The 27,466-nt window shown below is 34.9% G+C and overlaps 3 protein-coding genes and 1 pseudogene across 7 annotated transcripts; all 4 read left to right on the top strand.

Annotated features, from left to right (window-relative positions):
* The first annotated feature begins 263 nt into the window (after nucleotides 1-263).
* On the top strand, nucleotides 264-2,594 carry LOC143553947 (uncharacterized). The gene is made up of 2 exons (XM_077043831.1): nucleotides 264-609; nucleotides 2,384-2,594. The coding sequence occupies exon 1, from the start codon at nucleotides 319-321 to the stop codon at nucleotides 589-591; it is 273 nt and encodes a 90-aa protein (XP_076899946.1). The 5' UTR covers nucleotides 264-318; the 3' UTR covers nucleotides 592-609; nucleotides 2,384-2,594.
* Nucleotides 2,595-3,593: 999 nt separating this feature from the next.
* LOC143553956 (putative membrane protein At1g16860) lies at nucleotides 3,594-5,999 on the top strand. Of its 2 annotated transcripts, none has more exons than XM_077043839.1 (5): nucleotides 3,594-3,779; nucleotides 4,215-5,027; nucleotides 5,121-5,267; nucleotides 5,340-5,551; nucleotides 5,629-5,999. In XM_077043839.1, the coding sequence occupies exons 2-5, from the start codon at nucleotides 4,215-4,217 to the stop codon at nucleotides 5,819-5,821; spliced, it is 1,365 nt and encodes a 454-aa protein (XP_076899954.1). In that variant the 5' UTR covers nucleotides 3,594-3,779; the 3' UTR covers nucleotides 5,822-5,999. The 2 variants fall into 2 exon arrangements, with proteins under 2 accessions (XP_076899954.1, XP_076899953.1); XM_077043838.1 differs by having other exon boundaries at nucleotides 3,603-3,783; nucleotides 4,212-5,027.
* A 1,292-nt stretch (nucleotides 6,000-7,291) lies between these two features.
* On the top strand, nucleotides 7,292-9,702 carry LOC143553946 (GATA transcription factor 28-like). Of its 3 annotated transcripts, none has more exons than XM_077043830.1 (7): nucleotides 7,292-7,796; nucleotides 7,886-7,981; nucleotides 8,052-8,167; nucleotides 8,306-8,428; nucleotides 8,871-8,976; nucleotides 9,163-9,219; nucleotides 9,343-9,702. In XM_077043830.1, the coding sequence occupies exons 1-6, from the start codon at nucleotides 7,545-7,547 to the stop codon at nucleotides 9,202-9,204; spliced, it is 735 nt and encodes a 244-aa protein (XP_076899945.1). In that variant the 5' UTR covers nucleotides 7,292-7,544; the 3' UTR covers nucleotides 9,205-9,219; nucleotides 9,343-9,702. The 3 variants fall into 3 exon arrangements, with proteins under 3 accessions (XP_076899945.1, XP_076899944.1, XP_076899943.1); XM_077043829.1 differs by having other exon boundaries at nucleotides 9,340-9,702; XM_077043828.1 differs by having other exon boundaries at nucleotides 9,299-9,702.
* A 2,753-nt stretch (nucleotides 9,703-12,455) lies between these two features.
* LOC143553955 (calcium-transporting ATPase 9, plasma membrane-type-like) lies at nucleotides 12,456-19,451 on the top strand (annotated as a pseudogene). Its single transcript, XR_013138921.1, has 32 exons — nucleotides 12,456-12,602; nucleotides 12,729-12,845; nucleotides 12,964-13,003; nucleotides 13,085-13,200; nucleotides 13,282-13,413; nucleotides 13,484-13,573; nucleotides 13,650-13,719; nucleotides 13,822-13,892; nucleotides 13,974-14,057; nucleotides 14,143-14,220; nucleotides 14,296-14,367; nucleotides 14,606-14,689; nucleotides 14,772-14,854; nucleotides 14,931-15,167; nucleotides 15,242-15,284; nucleotides 15,359-15,442; nucleotides 15,526-15,663; nucleotides 15,752-15,817; nucleotides 15,898-15,996; nucleotides 16,190-16,300; nucleotides 16,578-16,745; nucleotides 17,031-17,090; nucleotides 17,379-17,543; nucleotides 17,603-17,719; nucleotides 17,819-17,917; nucleotides 18,041-18,178; nucleotides 18,329-18,429; nucleotides 18,502-18,547; nucleotides 18,612-18,740; nucleotides 18,856-18,963; nucleotides 19,028-19,119; nucleotides 19,228-19,451. The product of XR_013138921.1 is annotated as a calcium-transporting ATPase 9, plasma membrane-type-like (transcript).
* Nucleotides 19,452-27,466: the final 8,015 nt, after the last annotated feature.

The following is a 27,466-nucleotide window of genomic DNA, read 5'->3' as shown; positions in this document are numbered from 1 at the left end:
CGGGTAGGGTCGGTTCCGGTTTCGGGTATAGAATACCCCGATATAAAAAAACCGGTTCCAGGTATTTTTTTCGGGTCCGGTTCTGGGTACAGTTTTTTTGTGCACCTCTAGCCCAAGTTACCTAAAAAAATATTGAGGCCCAACACTATGTTAATTCGGCCCGATATTGATTTTAGACATCGACAACCCAATTACACTTGAGGTATACCGACCCGTTACCGGCACTGGTAATTGGTATCGTAATAAAAGGCTACATGCCCATTTCATTTCCGCCTAGAATCAACAAAACTAGGGTTTGAGCGATTCTTCGATCTGAAAATGGCGATGAGGAAGTTCTTCAACGAGATCAGGGGATTGAAGATGAAAGACGTACCGGCACACGTGAAGCCACTGGTAACCACAAGCAACGCCAAGACTTTCATCCAGAGATCTTTGGACAATTACCATGCCAAATACATCCAGACCGATTCCATTGTACCGCTGTATCATGTCTGCTTTGGTGGCATGATCTTCTCTTACCTTGTCGCCTTGCCTGAGGAACGCCGTCACCTTGAGCACCAGCAACACGCCAAAGAGCACGGCGGCCATTGAGTTGCTCATCCGATCCAGGTATATTAGCTCACCATTGAATTGGATATGAATGTATTGATTGGTGTTATATATCTATGTTTTGGTATGTTTGTTTGTTTACTTGTTGCATTTTTATTGGAGTTGTGGCATTAGCTCTAAAGTGTTGTTGAAGCATATTGTGGAATGCCGGAAGATCATTAGCACTATTTGGTGATGTTTACTATTGACATATTATTAGGCTAAAGTTTAGAACGATAGTGCGAAACAGATAAATAAAAATTACAAGTTTCTTTACTACATTGGTGATGTTTACTAATGACTATAGAAGACGTTTAACTAGTGTCAACTGACATGTGCTATTTGTGTGTTAAGAATTTAAGATGGAGTTTTCAAAAAGGATTGATCTTGTGATATGACTTCACCTTATCAGGTGGTCCAAAAGGTCTCGGTTCAGTTACCTTGACCCAGTCAATCAGGAGCAAAGTTTAGGTCTGACTTAGTGGGTTGGGGGTGGGGGGGTTGAGACAGTTAACTTTTTGACTGTTAGGGGCTGATAGGAGGTAGTAACTGCCAAAGTTATGTTTTAAGTATTGCATTTCCTGTTGTAGTTGTCTTAGTCTTGTTTATTTGATTATTAAGTGTTTTTGTATTGGAGATCAGACTATCAGTCCCTCTTGAATTGGGCCAACTGTCTTACTTATTCAATAAAATCAAGCTTTTATTTTCTGCTATCTATTATCTTGCATGGTATAATCGATACTGAGTCTTTTGATTCTATATACTAATTTGATGGACGATCGAATATGATAATAAGTTGAAAGCGTATACTTGTGGGAATAACACAAGATACTGGAAAATGGGGCCAAAGTGAACCTGAAGAGCAACCAAATTGGATTGCTATAGGTTTTAAGGTTATACATAGTTGATTCTCAAGGGTCGCAGCTAACTTGCTAGGAGGTACGGGTTTTACCCCTTGGTTTGGGCTTTTAGTGATGTGCAGACTGCAGTGTGCACACCGTATGTTGTTTTGACAGTCTTTTATTATTGCTGATTACAAAATACAAATACATTTATAGTCTTATACGCACGTTAGTATACTTGCATGAGAGGAGGCATGATTAGCATGATAAGACTCAAACACGAACATGTGTTCAATGCTCAATCTAAGTGTTAAAATTTCTTTTGCTGGTTTTGATTTTGCATTTGTCTGTATGTTAATGCATATATGAACACATCCCAGTATCCCCAAACTTTGGGCTAAGACTTAAGCACATCTCTATTTCGTGTATCAGATATATGTATATCTTCACCCGTGAACACATCTATATATATTTCCATTGTTAAGGAATAAAAATTAGCAGGCTTTATCATTCTGTATTTTTGGATACTGTAGATTTTATTTTTGATACGCTTTAACTCTAGAATGCACAAGTACTCACGTGTTATATCACACTGATACACGGGGGACTAGACCCTACCTTTGTGAAGGCTAAATCAAGTGATGCTATTTGCGTAGACTAATAGGAAAAAACAAGTTCACAAAAATGCTAATCAATAGCTTATCAGTTGAATCTTTGAGGAATTAGTAGATAGTATTTTTTTCAATGATTTGGGTGCATAGTTGTTTTGACATATGGTATATATAAAGCTGTATTGGAGAGTGGTTGTTTTGCAATGAGAAATATATTGTGGATCTATCCTGTGGCTTTAAAAATCAGTGATATATAGGGATAGGATATGCTAACAATCTGTGATATATAGGTTCTTTTTTTAGACGGAAAAACGTTTAATTATGATTTGTTGTGATTTGCAGGTTTTGGAAGGGAGCATCAGAGATTTGAATTTGGTTTGGAACACCTAAATAAATGAATTTTCTTTTATTGTTGTATGCGTGAAGGCAAAATAAAACACATGTTTTGGACATCATTTCTAATCATTAGACCTTCAAGTTGATTTCTTTTGTTTGTATGGATTTTAAGTCCATGGTATGATGAAAAGGAAAAAAAGTTGGTTGGTGAAATAAACTAATATATGCGCGTGAGGAATGATTTCTTATTTCTACGTGAGGAATGTCTTCTTATTTCAACTTTCTGTTGAAAAGGCTTAAATGTTAAAACAACACGGTTGTACGTACCATATCACATGTTATGCTTGCGTGCGTAAACAAATGCAAATATACGTGGCCTATAGAACCAAAATCGACCTTTTAAGTCTTTATCGTGGACCGAGTAGCATAATTTTGATTTCTAATGTTGTTTTGTAGTTTGGGCCTCTAGCGTCTTGCTAGTTGTCCGTGTTAATGAAAGTTTCCATTAGTAAATAATAACCTCCTCTATCCCATCAAAAAAAAATAATAAAATAAAATACCATAACCTAAAATCACAAACTGTTTTAGAGTTTTATGTAACAAAAATATTTATTTTGACATACATTTGTATGTTATAATGTATTTGTACTTTTTTAAAAATTTTACATATAACCTAAACATGTGTAGGTAATATCACATACACGTTTTCAATGTGTAACCTATCAACATAGATGAATAAAAGATCTGCTTCATTTTTAATTTTCTTAAATTGAAAAGAATAGATGGTTTATTTTGTGCAAGCAAAAACCATGTTTTGTTTCTTTTCTTGAATATGAATTTATTATAAATAAGAATTTAGAAACATTTAACACAGTTTGGGTATGAAAAGAAGTGTCTGACAATGAAAGTGTGTTTATGGGACATAGTGTTGACAAAATGACAATATAGAAAGGAAGAAATCCAGGGGAGAGTGGGTCTGTATGTCTTCATTTATCCATCATCTATAACAAATGCTGCTTCTGCTGATACTACTACTACTAATAATAATAATAATAATAATAATAATAATAATAATAATAATAATAAAAAAAACACGCATTAATAACAATAAGTACACCCACTAACCACCTTCTTCTTTTCCGTTTCCTTCTCTCTCTCTCCCCTACCGGCCGCACTCCCAGTCCCCACTTCAGTTCTCCTTTTTGTTTTCCAAAGTGAGTGTTTTTGGGAGAGGAACAAAACACAACACAACCACCAAACCAAACCAAACCACTTGAGTTGAGTTGAAGAGACAGAAAACAAAAAATAGATTATTATGTTCTTCTGTACATATATTCACATCAACACCACCTACCTCTACCTCTGATTTCTCTTCAGATTTCCATTGATTTCTCTCTTCAAGGTACCTCTTCTCTTCTTCACTTATTATTATTATTATTATTATTATTATTATTATTATTATTATTATTTCATCAACAATGGAGTATCTTTCTTTAGGCTAAAACACACACACACACACACACACACATCTCTGCTTCTGGATCTGCTCTTATACACCGAGATCTACCTTTTCTTTATGCTTTTACATTACAACAATGCTTGCTTGCTCTTTATCCCCTATGCTTATTGAATATCATAACACACCATTTATGTTTTTGCTTCTGTATGTATGTATGTATGTATGTCTGTCTGTCTATCTGTCTATTAATTGAAAGAAACAATGGAGACTTCCCATTTCTCATTTACCTGTTTAGCAATTACTTTTCATTCTACTCCTTAATTAATTGCACAACCTATTAATCAGTCATTATTAATCTTGCTTGTTCATCTTAACCAGATGGGTTCCAGGTTCCCGTCTCATCAGCTGAGTAACGGCCTTTATGTATCCGGCCGCCCCGAGCAGCCCAAAGAAAGACCTCCAACAATGACTTCTTCAGCCATGGTTTACACCGGCGGTGACATCAAAAAATCCGGAGAGCTGGGAAAGATGTTTGATATCAACACCGACGCCTCCAAGCCAAGGAAGTCTGGTCCATTAACCGCCACAACTGCTCCTTCAAGAACCGCTTCACATTCCGGGCCAATACCTAATGCTGCGAGGTCCAGTGTCAAGAAGTCTAACTCTGGCCCGTTGAACAAGCATGGCGAGCCCATAAAGAAGTCATCCGGTTCGGGTCCTCAATCCGGTGGAGTCACACCTATGAGATATTCAGGTCCTCTGCCACCGGTTCTGCCTACGACGGGCCTGATTACGTCTGGCCCGATCTCTTCGGGGCCCCTCAATTCATCCGGGGCTCCACGGAAGTTTTCGGGTCCTCTGGACTCCAAGGGGTCAATCAAAGTCCATGGTCATGCAGTCACCACTCTTACCAAAGAGGATGACTATTCCTTCAACAAGGGTTTCCCTAAGATAATTATGTGGTCCATGATTCTACTGTTTATGATGGGATTTATTGCAGGTGCTTTTATTCTTGGCGCGGTTCACAATGGCATCCTCTTGGTCGTCGTCGTGGTTCTTTTCATCGTTGTTGCTGCATTGTTCACTTGGAATTCTTGTTATGGTAGACAGTCTATCATTGGTTTTATAGCCCGTTATCCAGATGCTGAACTCAGAACTGCAAAAGATGGCCAATATGTCAAGGTTTCCGGGGTACTCTTTTTTCCCCCCTCCTTTTGTTGTTGATTATAATTATATATACTTGCAATGCAAATATGCAATGATAGTTTGAATTGATTTGTGAAGGTGGTCACTTGTGGAAACGTACCTCTTGAGTCAACTTTCCAAAAGATGCCGAGATGTGTGTATACTTGTACAAGCTTGTACGAGTTTCGAGGATGGGACTCCAACCCTACGCACCGTAGGTTCAGCTGGGGGCTGCGGTCAATAGAAGTGAGTAGCTAGCTATAGCTGGTTCCTTTGGTTTTGTGATTAACGATTAACATGGTGTTTGGTTGATGGCAGAGGCACGTGGTGGATTTCTACATATCGGATTTCCAGTCTGGATTAAGAGCGTTGGTGAAGACAGGGTATGGAGCAAGGGTGACCCCTTATGTGGACGACTCTGTGGTTGTTGAAGTCGACCCTTTGAATAAAGACTTGTCCCCGGACTTCATAAGGTGGATGGGCGAGAGAAACCTGGCAAGCAATGATCGTGTCATGAGATTGAAAGAAGGGTAAGTTTCTGTTGATGGTTTCTTTCCTTCTTGTAATAATAAATAAATAAATAATAATAAGGATGATAAATGAATAGGTACATCAAGGAAGGGAGCACGGTAAGCGTAATGGGAGTGGTGCAGAGGAACGAGAACGTGCTAATGATAGTGCCTCCTGCAGAAGGATTCACAACGGGGTGCCAATGGACAAGTTGTATGCTGCCAGGAAGTCTCGAGGGGGTAGTCTTGAGATGTGAAGATGCATCCAAAGTAGATGTCATACCAGTGTAGGTAGGAAGGAATCATCTATTTTTATGATATACATATATATTATATATAGGCAGGTGGTAGATAGTAGCTAGTGGTTTGGGGTGTGTTGCAGTCGTTGTATGTTAATTAGTGTGAATAGGTTTTTGATGGAAGAAGGTAGTGGTGTTTGATTCTGTGAGAGGAGGTTATTGGCTGGTGTTCAATTGCTGCTTTCAACATGTGATCGTTTGATTCTGTGAGAGGAGGTTATTGGCTGGTGTTCAATTGCCGCTTTCAACATGTGATCTCTTTCTTTTTTTTTTTTTTTTGCACCTCCCTGTCTTGTTATTGCCATTATTATTATTATTTTTTGTTATAGTCTTTGAAACAAATGATTAGTTGTCAAATCTTAAGACATGAAACATGAACAGGGGATCAATAGCCGGCAGAACACTAATAGTAAACAACCAAACAACAATATCTGAATTGGATGGAACCACATGGCCACAATATCTTAACTGTTTTGATCATCCTACAGTATATCTTTGTTCGCAGTGGTGAAGCTTGCTCGAAAATGAAAAAAAGCCGGATTCAATGCTTATTTAAAAAGGTGTTTTTTTTGGGTGTGTTTGTGTGTGTGTGTGTGTGGGGGGGGGGGGGGGGGGGTTCAAAGTGAGCGACCTTCAAGTTTTACAAGAAGTTGATTGTTGATCAACTATGTTGAAACGTTGAAGGTGTTAAGATGGTTTTTTTTCCAATAAGGAACTCAAACCAAGGATAGAAAATTGAAAGATATCACAATACAAACAATCTTATGTATAGTGGTTTTGATGAAGGTTAAATTACTTGACCGTATGTAGTGTTGTAAAAATTGGGTCTAAGCAGGGATTAATCGCTAAGTGCCTCTAAACCGATACATTTTTAGCTGATCGGCCCTATTAATCGGTTGTCGAACCTAATCGGCCCAAACCAGGCCAAACGTCCAAATCAGACATTTTTATTAAAAACTATTATTTTAAAATTTTTAATTATTGTTAATTTTCTTTTAATTTTTGGTTGGCAGTGGGACTTGTTAACCCTAGTTATTTGTTTTTTCTCATTGAGGTGTTAATGTTATGTTTATGCTTAAAAGTTAAAATATACTATGTGAACTTTGAACTAGTTTTTCAAATTACATATCAAAATTCGAATATGATTAATCCCTATTAATCGTTAGTACTTACCTCACTGTTTAACTAGCGTCAAACGAGTTTTACAACCATGACCGTATGCCAGCTCCTTAACCTAACAGTCAAAAGTTATCATCAATGTCTCTAAACTCGGTAGACAAAACTGTTACAAAAGTCCCTCTTTCAATATAGAATGACCTCTAGTCTCGTGACTTTCTCCTTGTTTCAATATAGAAGTGCATAATTTTATCACAGTGGGCCTTTACACGATGAGATGGTGGGCCAACCTTTTGCTAATGCGGGCTTTGTTTATCATTCAACAAAACATAAAAACGGAATTAAAATAGCAATTTGGGAACAATTCGCAGAAACCCTAGAGAGATTGTTGCCTCCAATCGTTGAAGTAAGTACTGTGTGTTTCCTTCGATCAAGTATATATACTTACTTGATTGGACCAATTAACTAGATACAAAACCTGTTAATCTTCCGTCAATTCCAATTGTTAATTTTCTGTAATTCATACAACATCAATAGCTAGGGTTTCGGTTTCGATATGAATATTGTAGATTGATACGGTAAATTAATCGAGCTGAGGAATGGATGAGCTTCATGTGAATGAAGCATCAATGCAGATGCCAGATACCTACTATCATCCCCAAATGCAACAGCAACAGCAACAGCAAGAACATGATGATGACTTACACCAGTTAACTAATGACAACATGATTCACCATGATCCTGATAACCATAATGCCTTGTTGCCTGCTGCCACCGCTGATGATACAAACCAGCTTACTCTCTCTTTCCAGGGTCAGGTTTACGTGTTCGATTCCGTATCTACCGACAAGGTACCATTCGTTTAATCACTTCTAACTATTTTTATGCTCTAGTTATCTTCAACCTCATAAGTTTTATTATGTTTTTAACATTTTATCAGGTTCAAGCAGTACTTCTGTTACTAGGTGGCTGTGAAGATCCCGCAACCGGAAGCATGCCTCCGTATATGCCTTTAACCCATAACCAGAATAACAGGGTATGCGTAGGAATTAAGTTCATCACTGTATGTTTGTTTAGATTTTTTTTTTATAATTTTCGTTTACCAGGATCTGTCCAGTAATTCGCGGAGGCTGGCCTCACTGATGAGATTTCGTGAAAAGAGGAAATCGAGGAATTTTGACAAGAAAATTCTTTATACCGTTCGCAAGGAAGTGGCCCTCGGGTAAGGGGTAGATTCCAACTTCCAGTTATAACATGTATTTGTATTCTGTTTCTACCAATGCTGTTCATATGCCTTATATTGGAAGTGTGTTTACTCTGTCTGCGCGCGCTTGATATGTTTCCTTACTTATTGTTGTAGAATGAAACGGCATAAAGGCCAGTTTACTTCTTCAAAGCCCACTCATGAGGATGCATCCACAAGCTGGGACTCAAATCAAAGTTGGCACTCGGACGGTAGTGGTAACCAGCATCAAGAAACTGTGTAAGCCTCTATTTTATTCAAATCGAAAACGCTGTTGTTTAAACATGCAGAAAGCCAGGCCATTTGTTTGTGCAATCTATTGTTTGAGCTTATAATTGTTTTCATCAGCTTTCTTATTTTGCTTGGAAGATTATTGTTATTGGTATTTCTAATTTTGTATTAAGTTCTTAGGTTTCTGCAAGTCACTTATGTGTTGGGAAAATATTGAAAATCAAAATAAGCATTTTCTGCTTTTTATATAATTTAGGCTTTATTTATTTATTTAGTTTTTGACTGGGATCAGTATATTAGAGGAGATATCTATTATTGTTTGTTGGTGATCACTGATCATCTAGTTTCCTATTTAAATAACATTGTCTTATCTTCAAACTATTATATAGGAGATTTTAATAATCACTTATGTTATTCAATTAATCATATATTATTTGGTCATGTGATGCAGCTGTAGGCATTGTGGTGTGAATGAGAAATCTACTCCAATGATGCGCAAAGGACCTGATGGACCTAAAACTCTTTGTAACGCATGTGGCTTGATGTGGGCGAATAAGGTATGTCATTTATCTTTGATGCTAGTAATTCCAATCACTTTTTGGAGACTGTTTTTGTGAGGAAACCTAAACTGCTGACTTCAATATGTTTTCCTTTTTTGCACACTGAGGGGTTTTAGTTTTTGTCCCCTATGAGGTGATTAAAAATGGAATTTTTGTTATTGAAATTTGAGTATAAATGTGTAGGGAAGTTTAAGGGATTTGACCAAGGCAGCTGTGGGAAAGTAGCATCGACATAATGAGGTAGGGGTTTTAACAGTTAAATACATGTATATTTGTGTGTGTAAATGGGCTAACTGCTGCCTCTGCCATACTGCAACAGTTATTCATCGTCATAGTGGTGGCAACTGCAACGGTAGAAAGTAGAAAGTGGAGAGAATGGAGACGGGTGACCAAAGTGAAAGTGTAAAGTAAACCAAAATATGCTGCTGCTTCTATTATATTTGTCATAGTTTGATATAACCACCTTTTGAGATTAACTTCAAATTAACATGCCAGACATTATAAAATTTTATCTTAGAATATTATTATTATTATTATTATTTTTTACTTCAGTTTTTGTCAAAAGTACATATTGTTCTACATTATTTCTGTAGTGGGTACAATAGCCGAGTAGTAATGCAGTGAAGGAGGGGAGACCATTGTTGTTTGAAATTGTCTCACTCGTACTATTGAAATGATTCGTCAGCAGGGATGTTCCTTTCTTCTAATGGTCACTGATCAAACAAGCGGAAATGAACTTCAAGTCACGGTTCCCCCTGTTTTTAGTCTATCATATGCAAGTCCCTCCCTCGGTTTTCGATGTAATATCAAATGGGTTATGTTAGATTCATTATTTGTTACTTTCACCGGGTAACTGTGTATAAATTGAAACATTAGAATGGAATTTAATTCCCTCAATTTTAATGTGTTTGGTGGAAAATGAATTGGAATAGATCCGCAGTCTTGGCCCTATCCCTTCAAATAGACTTTGATTGTCATTTGGTCATTCCCTGTGATCTCTCGTTCTCGTAATTCACACAAACATACATACATTTTGTCAGATTTCTAGGTTTTATGCTATGGGAAAATTCGGGTGAACCATCGAGTTATTCAATCTACAAGTGTCATTTATTACTCTTAGATGTCCAAATGTCATGTCTCACGAATCCTCAAGTAAGGTCGTTAAATGTGTGTGGGTGTGTTCCGATATGCATCATGCATAAACTTCGAATTTGTGATGATAATGATTAACCAACGAATGCCATTGTTAGATTAAGTGTTGTGGTGGGTGGAGGCGCCACTTTTTTTTTTTGCCTCATGTTGGCCAACCGGGGTAACGCCTCAAAAAGTTGGTGTCCACCCCATTTAGTCAATCATCTTTTTTTTTATTCTAGTTTTAGCTTTAAAAAAACGTATGTATAATTTGTCAATATGACTAGTAAGACTTTAGTATTTTTTTGGTATGTCCTTCAAAATAAAAGAGAAAAATATGTAGAATTTAATAAAACAGTCAAATAGAAAGCAATTAGCAAAGCATGTTTGTAGGATGCAGTGTGGTTATGTTGGGCAGTGGATCTGTCCGTACACCAAATTAGTTATTAATTAATTAATTATTCATATAAATAAAAACGTAAGAAAATGAAAAGGGCGCTAAGATGACGGTTGTCTTCTACTTCCTTCCATAATATCAGTTATATGAGATTAAGTGTTGTGGTGGGGTGGGGGCGCCACTTTTTTTGCCTCATGTTAACCAACCGGGGTAACGCCTCAAAAAGGTGGGGTCCACCCCATTTGGCCAGTCATCTTTTTTCTATTATTCTAGTCTTATAATTTGTCAATGTGACTAGTAATACTTTAGTATTTTTTGGTATGTTCTTCAAAATAAAAGAGAAAAATATATAGAATTTAATAAAACAATCAAATAGGAAAGCAATTAGCAAAGCATGTTTGTAGGATGCAGTGTGGTTATGTTGGGCAGTGGATCTGTCCATGCACCAAAATTAGTTATTAAATAATTAATTAATTATTCAAGTAAATAAAAACATAAGAAAATGAAAAGGACGCTAAGATGACGGTTGTCCTCTACTTCCTTTCATAATATCATATGAGATTAAGTGTTGTGGGGATTGGGGCACCACTTTTTTTTGCCTCACGTTGGCCAACCGGGGTAATGCCTCAAAAAGGTGGGGTCCACCCCATTTAGCCAATCATCTTTTTATTTATTCTATTCTTTTCTTTAAAAAAAACTTATGTATAATTTATCAATGTGACTAGTAATACTTTAGTATTTTTTGGTATGTTCTTCAAAATAAAAGAGAAAAATATATAGAATTTAATAAAACAGTCAAATAGGCAAGCAATTAGCAAAGCATGTTTGTAGGATGCAGTGTGGTTATGTTGGGCAGTGGATCTGTCCATACACCAAAATTAGTTATTAATTAATTAATTAATTATTCAAGTAAATAAAAACATAAGAAAATGAAAAAGACGCTAAGATGACGGATGTCCTCTACTTCCTTCCATAATATCAGTCATATGAGATTAATTGTTGTGGTGGGTGTGTGCGCCACTTTTTTTTTTTTGCCTCATGTTGGCCAACTGGGGTAACGCCTCAAAAAGGTGGGGTCCACCCCATTTAGCCTATCATCTTTTTTTATTCTAGTCTTTTCTTTAAAAAAACTTATGTATAATTTGTCAATGTGACTAGTAATAGTTTAGTATTTTTTGGTATGTTCTTCAAAATAAAAGAGAAAAATTTGAATTTAATAAAACAGTCAAATAGGCGAGCAATTAGCAAAGCATGTTTGTAGGATGCAGTGTGGTTATGTTGGGCAGTGGATCTGTCCATACACCAAAATTAGTTATTAATTAATTAATTAATTATTCAAGTAAATAAAAACATAAGAAAATGAAAAAGACGTTAAGATGACGGTTGTCCTCTACTTCCTTCCATAATATCAGTCATATGAGATTAAGCGTTGTGGTGGGGGTGGGGGCACCATTTTTTTTTTTTTGCCTCTTGTTGGTCAACCGGGGTAACGCCTCAAAAAGGTGGGGTCCACCCCATTTAGCCAATCATCTTTCTTTTTTATTCTAGTCTTAGCCTTAAAAAACGTATGTATAATTTGTCAATGTGACTAGTAATACTTTAGTATTTTTTTTGGTATGTCCTTTAAAATAAAAGAGAAAAATATATAGAATTTAATAAAACAGTCAAATAGGGAAGCAATTAACAAAGCATGTTTGTAGGATGTAGTGTGGTTATGTTGGGCAATAGATCTGTCCGTACACCAAAATTAGTTATTAATTAATTAGTTATTCAAGTAAATAAAAACATAAGAAAATAAAAAAGACGCTAAGATGACGGTTTTCCTCTACTTCCATCCATAATATCAGCCATATGAGATGAGTTGAGATCAGATCACTCTCAGCAACAACATCAACACTGTCTTGTCTTGTGTTTTGAATTATCACAATTCATTCATAATTAATTATCAATGGCTAGAAGCGGAAGCAGCTCCTCTTCTTCTTCTCCTCCTCGGGCCGACATTGAAACCGGTGTCGTTGAAGACACTTTTAATGACGATCCTTTTGACATTGTCACTACTAAAAATGCATCCACTGATACACTCAGGCGCTGGAGGGTACGTAATTTCACTTCTTTCTTTATTCATTCACATGCATGCAGTGTTAAAATGAGAATATATGATCATCACAAAGAAATAATATTTCACTTATTGATTGTATGTATGCATGTATGTCCATCTCAGCAAGCCGCCCTCGTCCTTAATGCTTCACGCCGCTTTCGATACACATTGGACTTGAGAAAGAATGAAGATCAAGAAAAAAGGAGAGGGATGATCAGAGCACATGCTCAAGCCATAAGGGTAATATACATACATACATACATACATACATACATACATACATGCTTCTCTTATATATATATTATATCCAACACCTTTGTACATTTAAAATCTTCTATCTCATCACCTTATCTGTCAGGCTGCATTGCTATTTAAATTAGCCGGCCAACGAGCACTTGGTAATTAACTTTGCTTCCTTAATTTCCCTTTGTCACATGTATATATGTGTAATAATTATTTCTTCCGTGTATATAATATAGTGTTAGACACTACGGTCCCTACTCCATCTGCAAGTGGTGGCTATGGGATTGAACTCGAGGAACTCGTTTCAATGACCAGGGATCATAATATAACAGCTCTTCTTCAATGTGGCGGGGCAAGTTATTTACTAACCATGTTAATTTTGCCCTCGATCGATCTTCTTATATTAATAGCTCGATCATGCATGCATTTTCAGGTCATGGGGTTATCTGAGATGTTGAGAACCGATCTCGACAGGGGAGTACCAGGAGACGACAGTGAATTGTCAGACCGCAGAATTGCCTTTGGACCCAATACCTATCCTGTCAAAGAAGGACGAAGCTTCTTGGTACATTATTAATCTTCGTTTCAGCCTATTTGTTAACAGCTGCAGTTGATGATGGTAATCGTACTTGCAGAGGTTCATCTGGGAAGCTTTGAAAGATTTAACCCTTATTATATTAATAGTAGCTGCTGCAGTTTCACTTGTGTTAGGAATAAAGACAGAGGCAAGTTTGAACTTTTAGACAATTCTGATTTACAAGGACTTTTTGTTTGAAGGCATGCGTTAATTTCCTTGTGTAGGGTTTTGAAGAAGGATGGTATGATGGAGGAAGCATTACGTTTGCTGTTCTTCTGGTTATTTTTGTGACTGGTAAGGTGATTGGTATATGATACATAGAATCGATGTGGTTGTGAGTACGCTAACTATCATAACATATATGCATATTGTTTTTGCAAATGGTGTTGTGTATAGCAACCAGTGATTATAGACAGTCCCTGCAGTTTCAGAACCTAAATGCAGAAAAGCGGAATATACAGATAGAGGTTTGCTTGCATGTGTGCTAAGATATTCTACAATTAGCTATATTGTTTCTGCTAAGCTTTCTTTCGTGCAAATTCAATTAGATAACTCGAGGTGGGAGAAGAGAGAAGGTTTCGATATATGACATTGTTGTTGGTGATGTAATACCTCTTAATATAGGTGATCAGGTAAAGGTTAAACTCACAAATACTTTAAAGTTATATGACTCTAATTTATTGGTGATTTATCATCTTTTTTTTTGGTATGCTGCAGGTCCCTGCTGATGGTCTCCTTATAAAGGGTCACTCTCTCGCCATCGATGAATCTAGCATGACTGGGGAGAGCAAGATTGTAAGCTGGTTAGACCTCATTTCTAAATGAAATTGGTTTATTGAGCTTTTTTCTTAAATACCATAAGACTTTTAGGTGCACAAGGATCAAAAGGCACCTTTTTTGATGTCTGGCTGCAAGGTAGCAGATGGTGCTGGAACTATGCTGGTAAATATCTGTTATCTTTTATAAATTATCACAAGGAGTTTCAGCCATCCTCATTAAGTGTTAATCGGTCCTTGGACTATAAATTAATGCTAATCAACATTACAAACTTAGGTTAATATGAATCCGGTTACATCTGCTAAACACAACTTTACATCTGTTATAACAATCTGTGAGTAATACTGAAGTAAAAGTAAACGTTTACGCACTTCCTGTATTAGCTTTTGTGTTCCATCATTAGGTGACTAGTGTGGGAATAAATACCGAATGGGGATTGTTGATGGCAAGCATATCAGAAGATACTGGTGAAGAAACCCCCTTGCAGGTTTACTTACATATATTTGCTCTCTCTTCATCCGATCACTATTCTCTATACATATATTTATATCACTCATGATGGTTGATAGGTACGCTTGAATGGTGTTGCAACATTTATAGGCATAGTTGGGCTCTCAGTTGCCTTACTAGTGCTGGCTGTCCTTCTGGCTAGGTAAAAGTTGTTCTGTTACACCTGCAGCATCGATTTAAACAATTCACTTATTTTATAACTACTGCAACGTGTTTAGGTTCTTCACTGGTAGCTCAAAAAACCCTGATGGAACTGTCCAGTTTGTCCGTGGAAAAACGAGTGCTAGTGAAGCAATTAATGATGTCATAAAGATTTTTACTGCTGCAGTAAGTTTGTGATGAATCCATCTCTGTTGCCTTCATCCTTTTCTTTCATTGACTAATGCATGAACTTTTCAGGTCACAATTGTTGTCGTTGCAGTTCCTGAAGGGCTTCCGTTGGCTGTAACACTGACGTGAGTACACTAATGCTGCAATGCACCTGTGTTTGTTTTGCCTTGTGATTCAAAATTATTTTTTTAATCTGTAGGTTGGCATACTCGATGAAGAAGATGATGGCAGACAAGGCCCTGGTACATATTGTTTTCGGGCTTCCAATTTTTAACTAGAGAAGCGGTTTAAAGATAATATTGTCAATTACCTGTAGGTCCGTAGACTCTCAGCTTGTGAAACTATGGGCTCTGCAACTACTATCTGCAGTGATAAAACTGGAACATTAACCCTGAATCAGGTTGGTTTTATGTTACTTAGTTAAGCAGTTTCAATGTATATGTGGCACGGACACCAACTCTTTCGAGTGAAATTCAAATATAGATGACGGTTGTGGAGGCCTACGTTGGGCAAAAGAAAATTGACCCCCCTGAAGATGGATTGCAATATCATGCAAATGTTGTCTCTTTGTTAAATGAGGGGATTGCGCAGAACACAGCAGGAAGTGTTTTCTCCTCCAAGGTGATGTTACTATTTATCATAAATCTAATGGAGGGTAGGGTGGGCCCATGACCAACTAAAAACTTGGCTGTGCTTTTTTTGTTGATAGGACGGCGCTTATATAGAGGTTTCTGGCTCTCCAACAGAAAAGGCTATTCTCCAATGGGGCGTAAAGGTATCAATTTATTATGTTTGAACATTGTTACATGAGTGCTGTAAATTTATATTGATGGAAGTCAATGACATTAATTGCAGATTGGGATGAACTTTGATACTGTCAGATCAGAGTCTGTCATCCTATACGTCTCTACTTTTAACTCTGCAAAGAAGCGAGGCGGAGTTGCATTACAAGGGGTAATTGTCTATTTACTAACTTACATTTGTAGTTTATAACATGTATCCCAAACATGAGAATGTATTTCATTGTGACGTCAAGTTGACAATATATGAGGTTATCATACAAGAAATATTTCATGTTTGCTTCTAATTTTGTTTGGTTAGCTTTATATATATGCAGAAAAGAAATTTAACTTGTGATGAATATCAGGCTGGTACTCAAGTTCGCATACATTGGAAGGGAGCAGCTGAAATCGTATTGGCTTCTTGTAAAGAATATCTTGATGCAGATGGTTCCTTGCATCCCACTGATAATGATATGGTCAGTAAATTGTTGTGGTTGACCAGCTGCACAATATTCTCGAAAGTGAATGGAGATAATAGTTCATGATTGTATCCATGTATTTATGTTATGTATATTAGGTAACTTAGGTTCAAATATATGAATATAGACACACATACATACGTGTGTATAGGATTCTTTTGGTGCTTTTTTTTAATAAAAGGGCTATTCTTATGGCACCCAAAAAGATTAGAGAGCCGCTTTAGTGTGACGGATGGAGTATATATTGTATTATTAATAGATTTAAATTAAACAGGAATATTTTAAGAGAGCTATTGAAGAAATGGCTGCAAGGAGCTTGCGGTGTGTTGCTATTGCATATAGAAACTATAATATAGATGATGTTCCTGCGGATGAACAGCAGCTGGCAAACTGGAATTTACCTGAAGATGATCTTGTTCTGCTTGCAATTGTGGGCATAAAGGTACTCAACTATACTGTACAATATTTAACAAGAGAAAGCATACACTAACATATTACATATATTTTGTATACTTATTACTGATACTTTGTGTGTATATTTTTAAAACAGAACTTAGTGTCATGCATGTATTAGTGCATTACAGTGAACTTTTAACATCTTCAGTTTCATCCAATTACTCTTCCTTATATTTATTTTCTGAAAATAAATATATGTTCTACTACTTAATATCACTTGGTTGTAACATAAGTAGAGTTGATTAATGGTACTGGATTCTACCTTGTGCAGGATCCTTGTCGTCCAGGTGTAAAAAATGCAGTAAAAATTTGTACGGATGCTGGTGTGAAGGTTCTAATTTCCCCCTTCTGGTTTAGCTTATATGTCTTAAAATTTTATTGGAAAATCTGTTTTTAATCTGGCTATGTGAATTTGAACACTCAAATGATGATGAAAATACATTTACGTTCTTGTAAGTTAAGAGTAGTAAAAAAAACATAGAATTTTCGGTAACAATTGTTGTGAATCCTAAACTAGTAAGCAGCTTATCAAAAAGTTCAATCCTGTTTCACTATATGCTAAATAAACATATATATATTTTTTTTCAACAGCTTATTTGGTACAAATGTTAATGAATAGGTTCGGATGGTGACTGGGGATAATATTCAAACAGCAAAAGCAATTGCCATGGAGTGTGGAATACTTAGTCCAGGTGAAGATGCAACAGAGCCAATCATTATCGAGGGAAAGACGTTTCATGAGTATTCAGAGAAAGAAAGAGAGCATGCTTCCAAACAGATATTGGTACGGTTTAATATGTTAATAAGCTTGAGTAACTATAAATTAAATATGTGGATGTATAGGTGATGGGAAGGTCTTCACCTAGTCATAAGCTATTGCTTGTGCAAACGCTTCGTAAACTTGGGGACGTTGTTGCTGTTACTGGAGATGGAACAAATGATGCGCCTGCACTTCATGAGGTTTCAGTTCATCTTAAATTTTGCTAACAAAATGAAGCTTAAGATTAAACTCTTGGCCTATTGTGCGTGCTTATATGTATATCTCTATCTGTATCGTAGGCTGATATAGGCCTTTCCATGGGCATTCAAGGAACTGAAGTTGCAAAAGAAAGCTCTGATATCATCATATTGGATGATAATTTTGCTTCAGTCGTAAAGGTATGTGCATGCCATCAAAATAAAACATCACTATATTTCGCATGCCATCATTAAGGAAATATTTCAATGTGATTAATTATAGTTACATTTGGAACCTTTGTTTTAATGATCATAACATTATAGGTTGTCCGTTGGGGTCGGTCTGTGTATGCAAATATTCAGAAGTTTATCCAGTTCCAGCTTACAGTTAACGTTGCAGCACTTGTGATAAATGTTGTAGCAGCAATATCCTCTGGAGAAGTACCTCTAAACACTGTGCAGGTTTGATATCCTCTACTTCTCTCTCAACACACACACACACACACACACAAAGTAGCTTATTAACAAATACCGGTAGAATGCTTGCTGAGTGTTTCTGTGACATTCACGTTGGGTTATTTTTCTCAAATGTGGTGTTTATGCATGGTGCAGCTTCTTTGGGTTAATCTCATCATGGACACCCTCGGAGCACTGGCATTGGCAACTGAACCTCCAACGGATCATCTTATGCACAGATCTCCTGTTGGCCGAAGGTCAAGACCAATCTGTGCATTGCATATATTTGTTTTTAATCCTAGCTCTTAAATGCTATCTTTTATCTTCAGGGAACCTCTTGTGACGAATATCATGTGGCGGAACTTAATTATACAGGTAGGTACTTTGTTACGTACGTTGAATATGATTTAGAATAATGAAAATGGTATGGATTTGGCAGGCTCTGTATCAAGTTGTGGTCCTCCTCGTCCTTAACTTCCATGGAACAACTATTCTCAAATTAAAGAATAACGAAAGGGGAAATGCTGTGAAGCACACCTTGATATTCAATGCATTTGTCATGTGTCAAGTAAGATTCAACTTCAACAACATGAATGAATGAATTAATGAATATATATCCTACTTTGTTCAATTAGTTATGCAGTTAGTTCAAAATCTGTTTTTTTTTCTTCTTTTGATTACAGATATTCAACGAGTTCAATGCTCGGAAACCAGAAGAAATATATGTATTTTCTGGAGTGACTAAAAATCCTATTTTTATGGGAGTAATAGGAACCACATTATTGCTTCAGGTAATTAGACAGCTTGTTTTGCGAACTGCAAAGTGCAGAAACCGTAACTCGTTTTATGAAACAGGTGATGATCATTCAATTCCTTGGGAAGTTTACATCAACAGTTAGACTTGGTTGGAACTTATGGGTGGTGTCTATTGTTATCGCGGTTTTCAGGTTGGTTCTGTTGCATATTCATAAAACATGATATGATGATCATTCAAGAATATAGTCATCCTATTTGTTGTATGTCATTTAGTAGTAATACTTATTATGATTTTACAGTTGGCCTCTTGCAATGGTGGGAAAGCTCATCCCGGTTCCTCGGACTCCCTTGGCCAGGGTCTTCAGCAAACCGTATCAACGTTGCATTGCTTCTCGAAATCGATGAGTGTATTCGTTTATTTGCAAGGTGTTATATGTTTCGGTTAAGTGACGCAAGTCATGGTGTAGTGTTGGATATTGAGTAGTTTGGAAAAATCAATGAAAATGAAAATAGACGTTTTGACACAAAATTTTACAAAAAAAAGTGTTGACTTTTATCCCAAGAAGCTAGGCCGGCTAAGACGACAAGGTTTCAGCCGGCCCCTAAAACAATAAAAGGTACAACCAACCAAACAATAACACGTGAAAAGACTCGATTCATTTGAGTCGGCACGCTGGCTACACAATAGCCAGCATCCAATAAACCAATTGTAAAGTTAATATTTCAATCACTAAGAAAGTACACAAGTTGTCTTCTAAAAGGTAACGTACATACATACATTAAAAATAATTTTGTAAATATTGGTTATTTGGTTATAACATTGTCATGATGCTGACATGGTACAATAAACCAATCAATTTACTTGAGAGTGATGATGTGGATCATTTACTAAGGCTATGCGTAGTGAAGGGGCTACAAATTGGAACGAATTGCGACACGTGCCCTTAAACCCCTCATCGCCAACTATCTCCACCTACAACCCAATTAGTTGGTCCCGTTTAATGAGTACTCCTTCCCCCACCCATGAAGAACTAATAGGCCCATAACGATTTGAAAAAACATATGGCCCATATTAGTTCTCCATGGGTGTGGGAAAGAGTACTCATTAGACGGGACCAACTAATTGGGTTGTAGGAGAAGATAGTAGGTGATAAGGGGTTCAAGGGCACGTCCAAGTCTTCTAGAGCAATGTAGTCTTCGTCCAATGGTGGCATGGGGATGTGGGAGTTTTCGTAGATTGAAAACATGCACAAGTGTGATAAAATATAGCATGAATAAAACATGGAATTAATAAGTTTGTATAAGTTTGTTTGTTTGTTTTCCACCCAACGAATAAAACGTTTAAAACATGTAAAGGGGGTTATGAACTCACCTTGCTTGTTGGATGAACACGATCACACGCAATAACTTGTTGAACCGGTCACTAGATGCCCTAAATTAAGTTTTGAGTTATAAATTAGTTACTGTGTCGCATACTAGAATGTTTTAAACCAAGAGCATGACCTACAGCAAATTGATTCCCAGGTACGAGTCACACGTCCAATGAGATTATTTACGCCACTATTGCCTTAGACAACTGTTTGCTTGTCAGATACATACCCGGTTTATACTCTATTTGTATATTAACTCAAAATGTTTAACATGATTTTGATAAATAGTTTAGTACGAGGTTAAAAGTGTAATATCACATAGTTAAGGGTGTGATTTGACATTTATGAAAATATAGGGTTCAGAGTGTACATACTATAGTTTTGGATGTTTATGGACATTTGTGAAAGTACAAGGTCCAATTATTAAAATGTTATAATTTTTAGTTATGATAACATTATGAGTTTTTGGAAGATCATAAGAATAATAATAGTTGTTCATGAAAAAACTTTACTTTTGATCCAAGATTTTGAAAAAATAATTGTTGTTTAATGGAATAACATGATTATCATAATTTTTTTAAAACAAAAATTAAGGTTTTTATTAACAATTTATGATGATCATGATCAGAGTATATAAACAACTAGGAAGATTCAAGAACATATGAACAACTAAAAAAATTCATAAAAACAAGATAAAAATCAATGCGAGGAACAATAAATATAAGAACTTACTTGATTATGCTAGAGAGAATAAAGAGAATGAGAAGATTTTATGTGAAAATTAATGAGAATGATAGAATCTATTTATAGCTGGGGTTTGAATACGATTGAGATGAATATAAATGTTGTTTAAAGATTAAGAGAGAACCTCAATAATAATAATAATTTATATACATATGGGAAAAGTGGCACACGGCCAGCAAACCTTTTTTTTAAACTATTTTTTTCTTTTCTTTTTTAAAACAAATATTCAATGAAATAGATATACTAAACTTGTAACTTGTAGACCAAGAATAAGTTAGAAGGTTTTATAATGTTTCTATTGAATTACAAGATTAATAAGATACTTTAGGATAACATTAATTTTAACATATATTAATGTTACATGTTAAATAAATATCGATGTATCCTCCCACTTAATTCATCCTTTCACTCGTGGTCTAGTGGTAGGAAGCTTAGGTTTTCCAATGAAGACTCAAGTTTGAATCCTACTTATGTCACTTTTGGATGGATGGTGGCAAAGAAGAATTTGAGCTAGACCTTGTGCAAAGGTTGTCAGTTCGAACTCTGAGCTCACCGGGGTTTTCGTCCCACCACGTATTACGCCAAATAGTTATGCTCTTGTGGTGGCACAACGATTGTCAAGTGACAGTCGGCGGTATGGTTTATCGGGTGAACGCCCAAGCCAAACTCTGAAGCCAACGTGGGCCCGGTTAAGACAACATAATTTGGCCAGTGGTGCATCAGGGCTCTCCAAATTTGCAGTGTTGTAGCCTAAATACAAGAAAATTTGTCGTTCTAAAAAAAATAATATCAATCTACGCATGCCACGTCGTTTCCACCACTATCGCGGGGGGGGGGGGGGGGTTGACAACATGTTAAATGCATTACATGTTTAAAATATATCACACGTTGGTGGTTACGTGACAAGGAGTCGGTCGGTATCGATTTGATTTGATAAGGAAAAGTTTTGTGACCGAAGTTTCATTACAAAATTAGCGGACTAAAAAGTAAATATGTAACTTGAAAGAGTAAATGGTTAATTACCAAAATTGAAGGAACAAAAATTATATAGGTGATATTAAAGTTAAGACCAAATAGTAAATATGTTAAACCCTTGTGATAAAAGTCTAATAAATCAAAGCTATAAATAATGTTGAGGGGCCAAAAAATATATATACAGAAGTTTGTGGCAAAAATCAAAGGAGTGAAAGTTTATAGCTTGTCTTTTAGTTAAATATAATTTTAATAATTATTCTACTTGTTTTTTTTGTTTCTCTAATAATTCAAGGATATTGTAGTTATTTTACATTTACTAAATTGAAAAAGTTAATGGTATCCACGCTATGGTGCACACACAACAAACTATCTTGATAGTACTTTTTTAAAGAAAATTAAGAGCAAACATGCAATATAGATATTATATTTTGGAGTATCCATGAAAATAACTCTAAAACTTTTATTTTTATTTATACTTATTATAAACTACTAATTATATACACTTGATGTTTGGGGAATTGTGTTATTTGCATCGCGTTAGTAGGGTGGTGGGGGTGCAATATTACACATTTCAAACTACCGTCACTCCTTTCAATCGCATAAAACATTTTCATTTTTATTTGTTTTCTTTTACTAAATTAAATCATACATTTAGTTAATTATTTTGTTAACTAAAAATAAATTAAAAACTATACATTTAATTAAAAAATAAATTAAAGATTTAGTTAATTATACATTCATCCATTTATTTAATGTGTACCAACACAAATGAATGGGTGAATTTTGTGAGAATGTGATGGTTGATTTGAGGAAAAAATGGATGAATTTGATGTTTGTGATGCAAAAATTGGGGCTTCGGATTTTGAGTTTATGGCACTGTGTGTGTATTCAAGATGGGCCCACATGCAACTTGGGTTTAACGACTGCTTTTGGTAGCGAAAATGGGGTGGTGACGGCGGTGTTGTCATGATACCCGCCCTAACCGTGGCCAGGTACTCGCTCCCATCCCCACCACCCTTATACATACAAACGAAAAAAATTTGGGATTCCTTATTTTTACCTCTTTACAACTTATTTTTGGACAAGTAATAAGTTCAAAGTTACAATATAGTAACTTATCAGCTTATTCACTCACACAATAAGCAATCTCAAACACGTTTTTAACTTTTCAAAAAGTTATAAGTTGACTGAAATAAGCAAATCCTAAACACTCTCTAAAACCAAAAGGCTTGAGTTGATAGAATGGTAAGTTTTTTAGTTGTGGAGTTGGAGATATCAGGTTTGATAGCGTACCCACCAACACCAAAACTTGTTTCAGCTTCTTTTCTCCGTCGTCTTCTTTTATTAATATCCCAAACCGAACACATTTCGATTACCTTTTGGTCATATTACGATTGTATTTGTGGGTTTTCTTCTTTCGCTCGTTAGTACACCCAAAAAGTTCCCACTACAACAACGCGCGGATTTGATCCCCTAGTTTATATTACATCTTATATTAAACATGTTTCAACGAATAAAACATCATTAATTCTTTTGCATTGAATCATTATTATATTATTTAATATACAGATTAAATGGTTTTCTATCATATTATAAGTCACTAGTTTGAGACTCGTGAATTACACGGGTAATTGATGAAAATTTTAAAAGAGATAATTATGATTTGCCTCCATGTTCTTTAATGGCACACAACTCGTAAAATCGGAATGGACCAGTTAAGTGCTCCCGCCCATAAAGCATAGGGAGACAAATTATAATTTTCTCATTTTTAAAATTTACAACATTAAGAAATATACAATCAACAACGAAATTATAATATATTGTTAACAGAATTACAACTTACATTAAAATTACAGTAATTACAAAAGCAACATTACGCAAATATTTTACAATTAAGAAAAATACCTTGTACACTACATTTGTAGTTTTATTGGTCAGATTACCTTGTTTATCAATAATCAAAATCTTTAGCACATGCCTTCTTGTAACTCTTGGCAAGGCGACGTATAACTGTCCATGTGAGAACAAAGTTCTTTCAAGTAAAAACATATATGTTGGTTATTTTTTTTTATTGAATTGGATACTTTTAATAATATTATACTAACAGAATAATTTTAATACAAAGTATCATTATGTAACATAATACTTAACAACAGTGGTGTTCGTTTTAGTAACATTGTCAATAAGTGCATCAATGTCGTGAAATTTAAATCTGTATAAATCACCACCAAATTTCTCACATAGTGTAAAAGTTGACTTCAGAAAGAGAGTGACTTTTTTTTCCTTATCCACATGCTTGTATGTAGGACTGTAGTCACCTGCATAAACATTCTTTAAAATGTAAGACGTATTTTCAGATATATATCTCTCAAATGTGTATATAAATTTTTATAATATGCTCCCATGAACCATGTTTCCGTGACTTATACAAAGAATAAAAATGTTAAAAAAAGGCAATATAAATGATAGTATAATGAAACTAATATATATCAGTACACATAACATATACCTCTCGATCAATTAATATCATGTCCTTTGAGATTATTTGCTCATGCATATCCCAAACATGATTATCCAAAAACCAGATTACACGAACTTTGATGATATAGTCATCCTTAGAGTCCGTAGAACTTGGAAGTTGATTGAACATGAAAAATTTGTTGTCACCAACCGATCTGTATTGAAATGTTTCAAGTTTTTTTTATTTATTACAATTAAAAGTCATATATTCACGGAGTATATGAAATAGTAAAAGTATTAAATAAAAATGCAATTGGTAGGAATATGAAAAAAAACATACTAACCTATTTGCCATAGTTGTGAAGATGTTTTATTGTATGAGTTAGTAAAGTACTACATGTTATGTCTTATATATAGTACTTGAAAATATTAGATAATGAATGTTTTAAACTTTGAATACTAATTCCGTTTTATTAGTGATTATTTTAAAAAGAAGTTGCAATATTTAATTATGTTGTTATATCTCTATTTCTATAATTATTTAAAACAATTAAAAATCATGATTGTAGTTTCCAAAATAATGAAAAATTTTCAGATTTACAGAAAACAATCATGGTAAATGAGTTAACCAGATTAAATAAAGAAACCGTAATTATAGCTTGATCATATTAGACCCTTGATTTCTTCCTTAAAAAAATATACCTAAAATAATCTATTGCTTTATATATAGGGAAGATTGAAAAATCAAATCACACACATTTATATTAGTTAAAATTTTTAAATAATGAATGTTTATAATTTGTTACACATCCCGTGTGATTAGATAATTTCGTTTGAAAAGTTGTTGAAATATTAAACACCTAGTAAACCATGATTGTTTCCACGGTTATATATGCATTAATATGAAAAAAAACATAATTTAATACTTGATTTTAAGGTTTAAAACTAATAATTATTCGTACGATTAGAGTTTTAGAAAAAAAAAACAGAATTAAGGTTTCCAAAGTTTCAGCTAAAATTAATAATGGTTTTAATGTATATTTTAAAATTTTCATAATTTTAAGAATTTTAGATAAAGTAATTTTAATGAAAATGTTAAACTTTGCACATTAAGCAAATATATAGTCAACAAAATATATATAACGAAAAAATAAACAACTAATGATATCTTAGTTATAAAAAAAAGATATATAACGAAAAGTTTTAAACAGCTAGTAAATCGTGATTGTAGCTTTCCAAATAAAAAAAGAATTCGAATTTTTAGGAAACGTGATAAATAAGTTGACGAGATTCAAATTTATGATTCTTGAATTTATGTTTTTGAAAAAAAATAGGTTAAAAAAGATAAGAATAGCTAAGTGGGTGACAAGTGGCATACATGATTAGTCTTTTATTATAATAGTAGATTTGTTATTTATTATACATGTTTCCTTTATAAAATCTAATATACGTGGACTTGGATATCTAGTTATCTTTTGATATAAGAATATTGAAATAGTTTTGATTATATTAAAACTACTATATCGAACCATATCATGAATATAAAAATTCGGTTCAATGCTTTTGATCATATTGTGACTATTATTGGGTTTTCATTTTTGTTTGCAATAGCGAGTATGTCGAAACCGAAAAAATTTCCACCCACCACAATGCACGGTAAATTTAGTTAAATCTATCTATTCTAATAAAAAACGAAATAATTGAGACGTGAGTGACTTTGGCTATCAAATTCCCGGTCCTTTAGTTTCCCCCCTAATATGAAGCGCGGATCCAAGTGATCCGATATGACACATCTCAGTTGAATGATGGATTCAAACCTAATTATTCGAAGCGTTCTTTTGTACTAGTATTCTTCAATCTTGCTAGGGTTTCTGATTTCCTCATAAAAATACTAATTTCGATCGATCTGGTTATAGGAAATATCTAACATAACCCTAACACAAATACCTCCCTCCCTCAATTGAAATCCTAACTCCTTTTTGCATGCATACCTTTCATCTCAAAACAACGTCACAAGAGTCATTCTATCTATATTTTGTGTCATATCACTGTTGTTGGTATCATCTATTTCATTACACTTTGATGGATTTCTACGAGATGGTGAGACTTCTGGCATCTTCTTAACCTAATTTACTATGAGAATTTTGATTTGCATATAGGAAATTATGTGTTGTACGTACCTATGGATTAACATGAAACTGTCAAGTTCAAATGTAGCTATTCATTAATTGATTTCGAATTCCAGTTTATTGCCACACCCCTACAGATGATATACATTTCACATCTGACAAAACTCATACCTAAGTTGAACTTATTATGAGTGCTCCATAATATATATCCTTGCTTAATGCTTAAAGCTTTAGTCAAGAATTATATAACTACATTTGAAATAATCCTCCTTTTTTAAAATTTGTGTAAGAGTATAGTGCAGAGCTAGAATTAGCCAGTTAAGTTTGAAGTTATTTTGTCAAATTTGATAATTGTTAGTTAGCTAAGAGTATTCACATTGGCTTCTCCATAGTCCATATCCATCTCCATATATTAAATGAATATTATTTATCTCTAAATTTTATTTAACCTAGCTAGCTACCACATTAGATTCTCTATCTCTAACTAGGGGTGTGAACGGTGCAGTTTTGAGCTAAAATCGAACCAAAAGCCAAATTTGTGGTTTTTTTATTTTTCAGAACCACTCGGTTTGGGTTTTGGGTTTGATTTGGTTTTGTATTTGCTTTTTTCGGTTCGCTAATCAGGCAAAACAAATTGACCCAAGATATTGATATTGGGCCTAATATATATATATATATATATATACACCATGGCATCAATTTACAATCAAAGTACTGTCACTAGATGGCTGCAATGACATGTTTTAAGTCACTAGATTTGTAACCGAAATTGACATGTTCACCCTGGCCCAAACTTAATTTCCTTTACTGCATATACTAAGAAGCAGCAAAATTAACACCATGCATCAAACACAACCTGA

Source organism: Bidens hawaiensis, unplaced genomic scaffold, assembly GCF_021521415.1.
Source record: "Bidens hawaiensis isolate Kalapana, Puna unplaced genomic scaffold, B.hawaiensis_p1.1 tig00017459_1, whole genome shotgun sequence".
NCBI lineage: Eukaryota > Viridiplantae > Streptophyta > Magnoliopsida > Asterales > Asteraceae > Bidens > Bidens hawaiensis.
The sequence above is the reverse complement of the archived record's forward strand: the minus strand, read 5'-3'. Positions and strand labels throughout refer to the sequence as shown.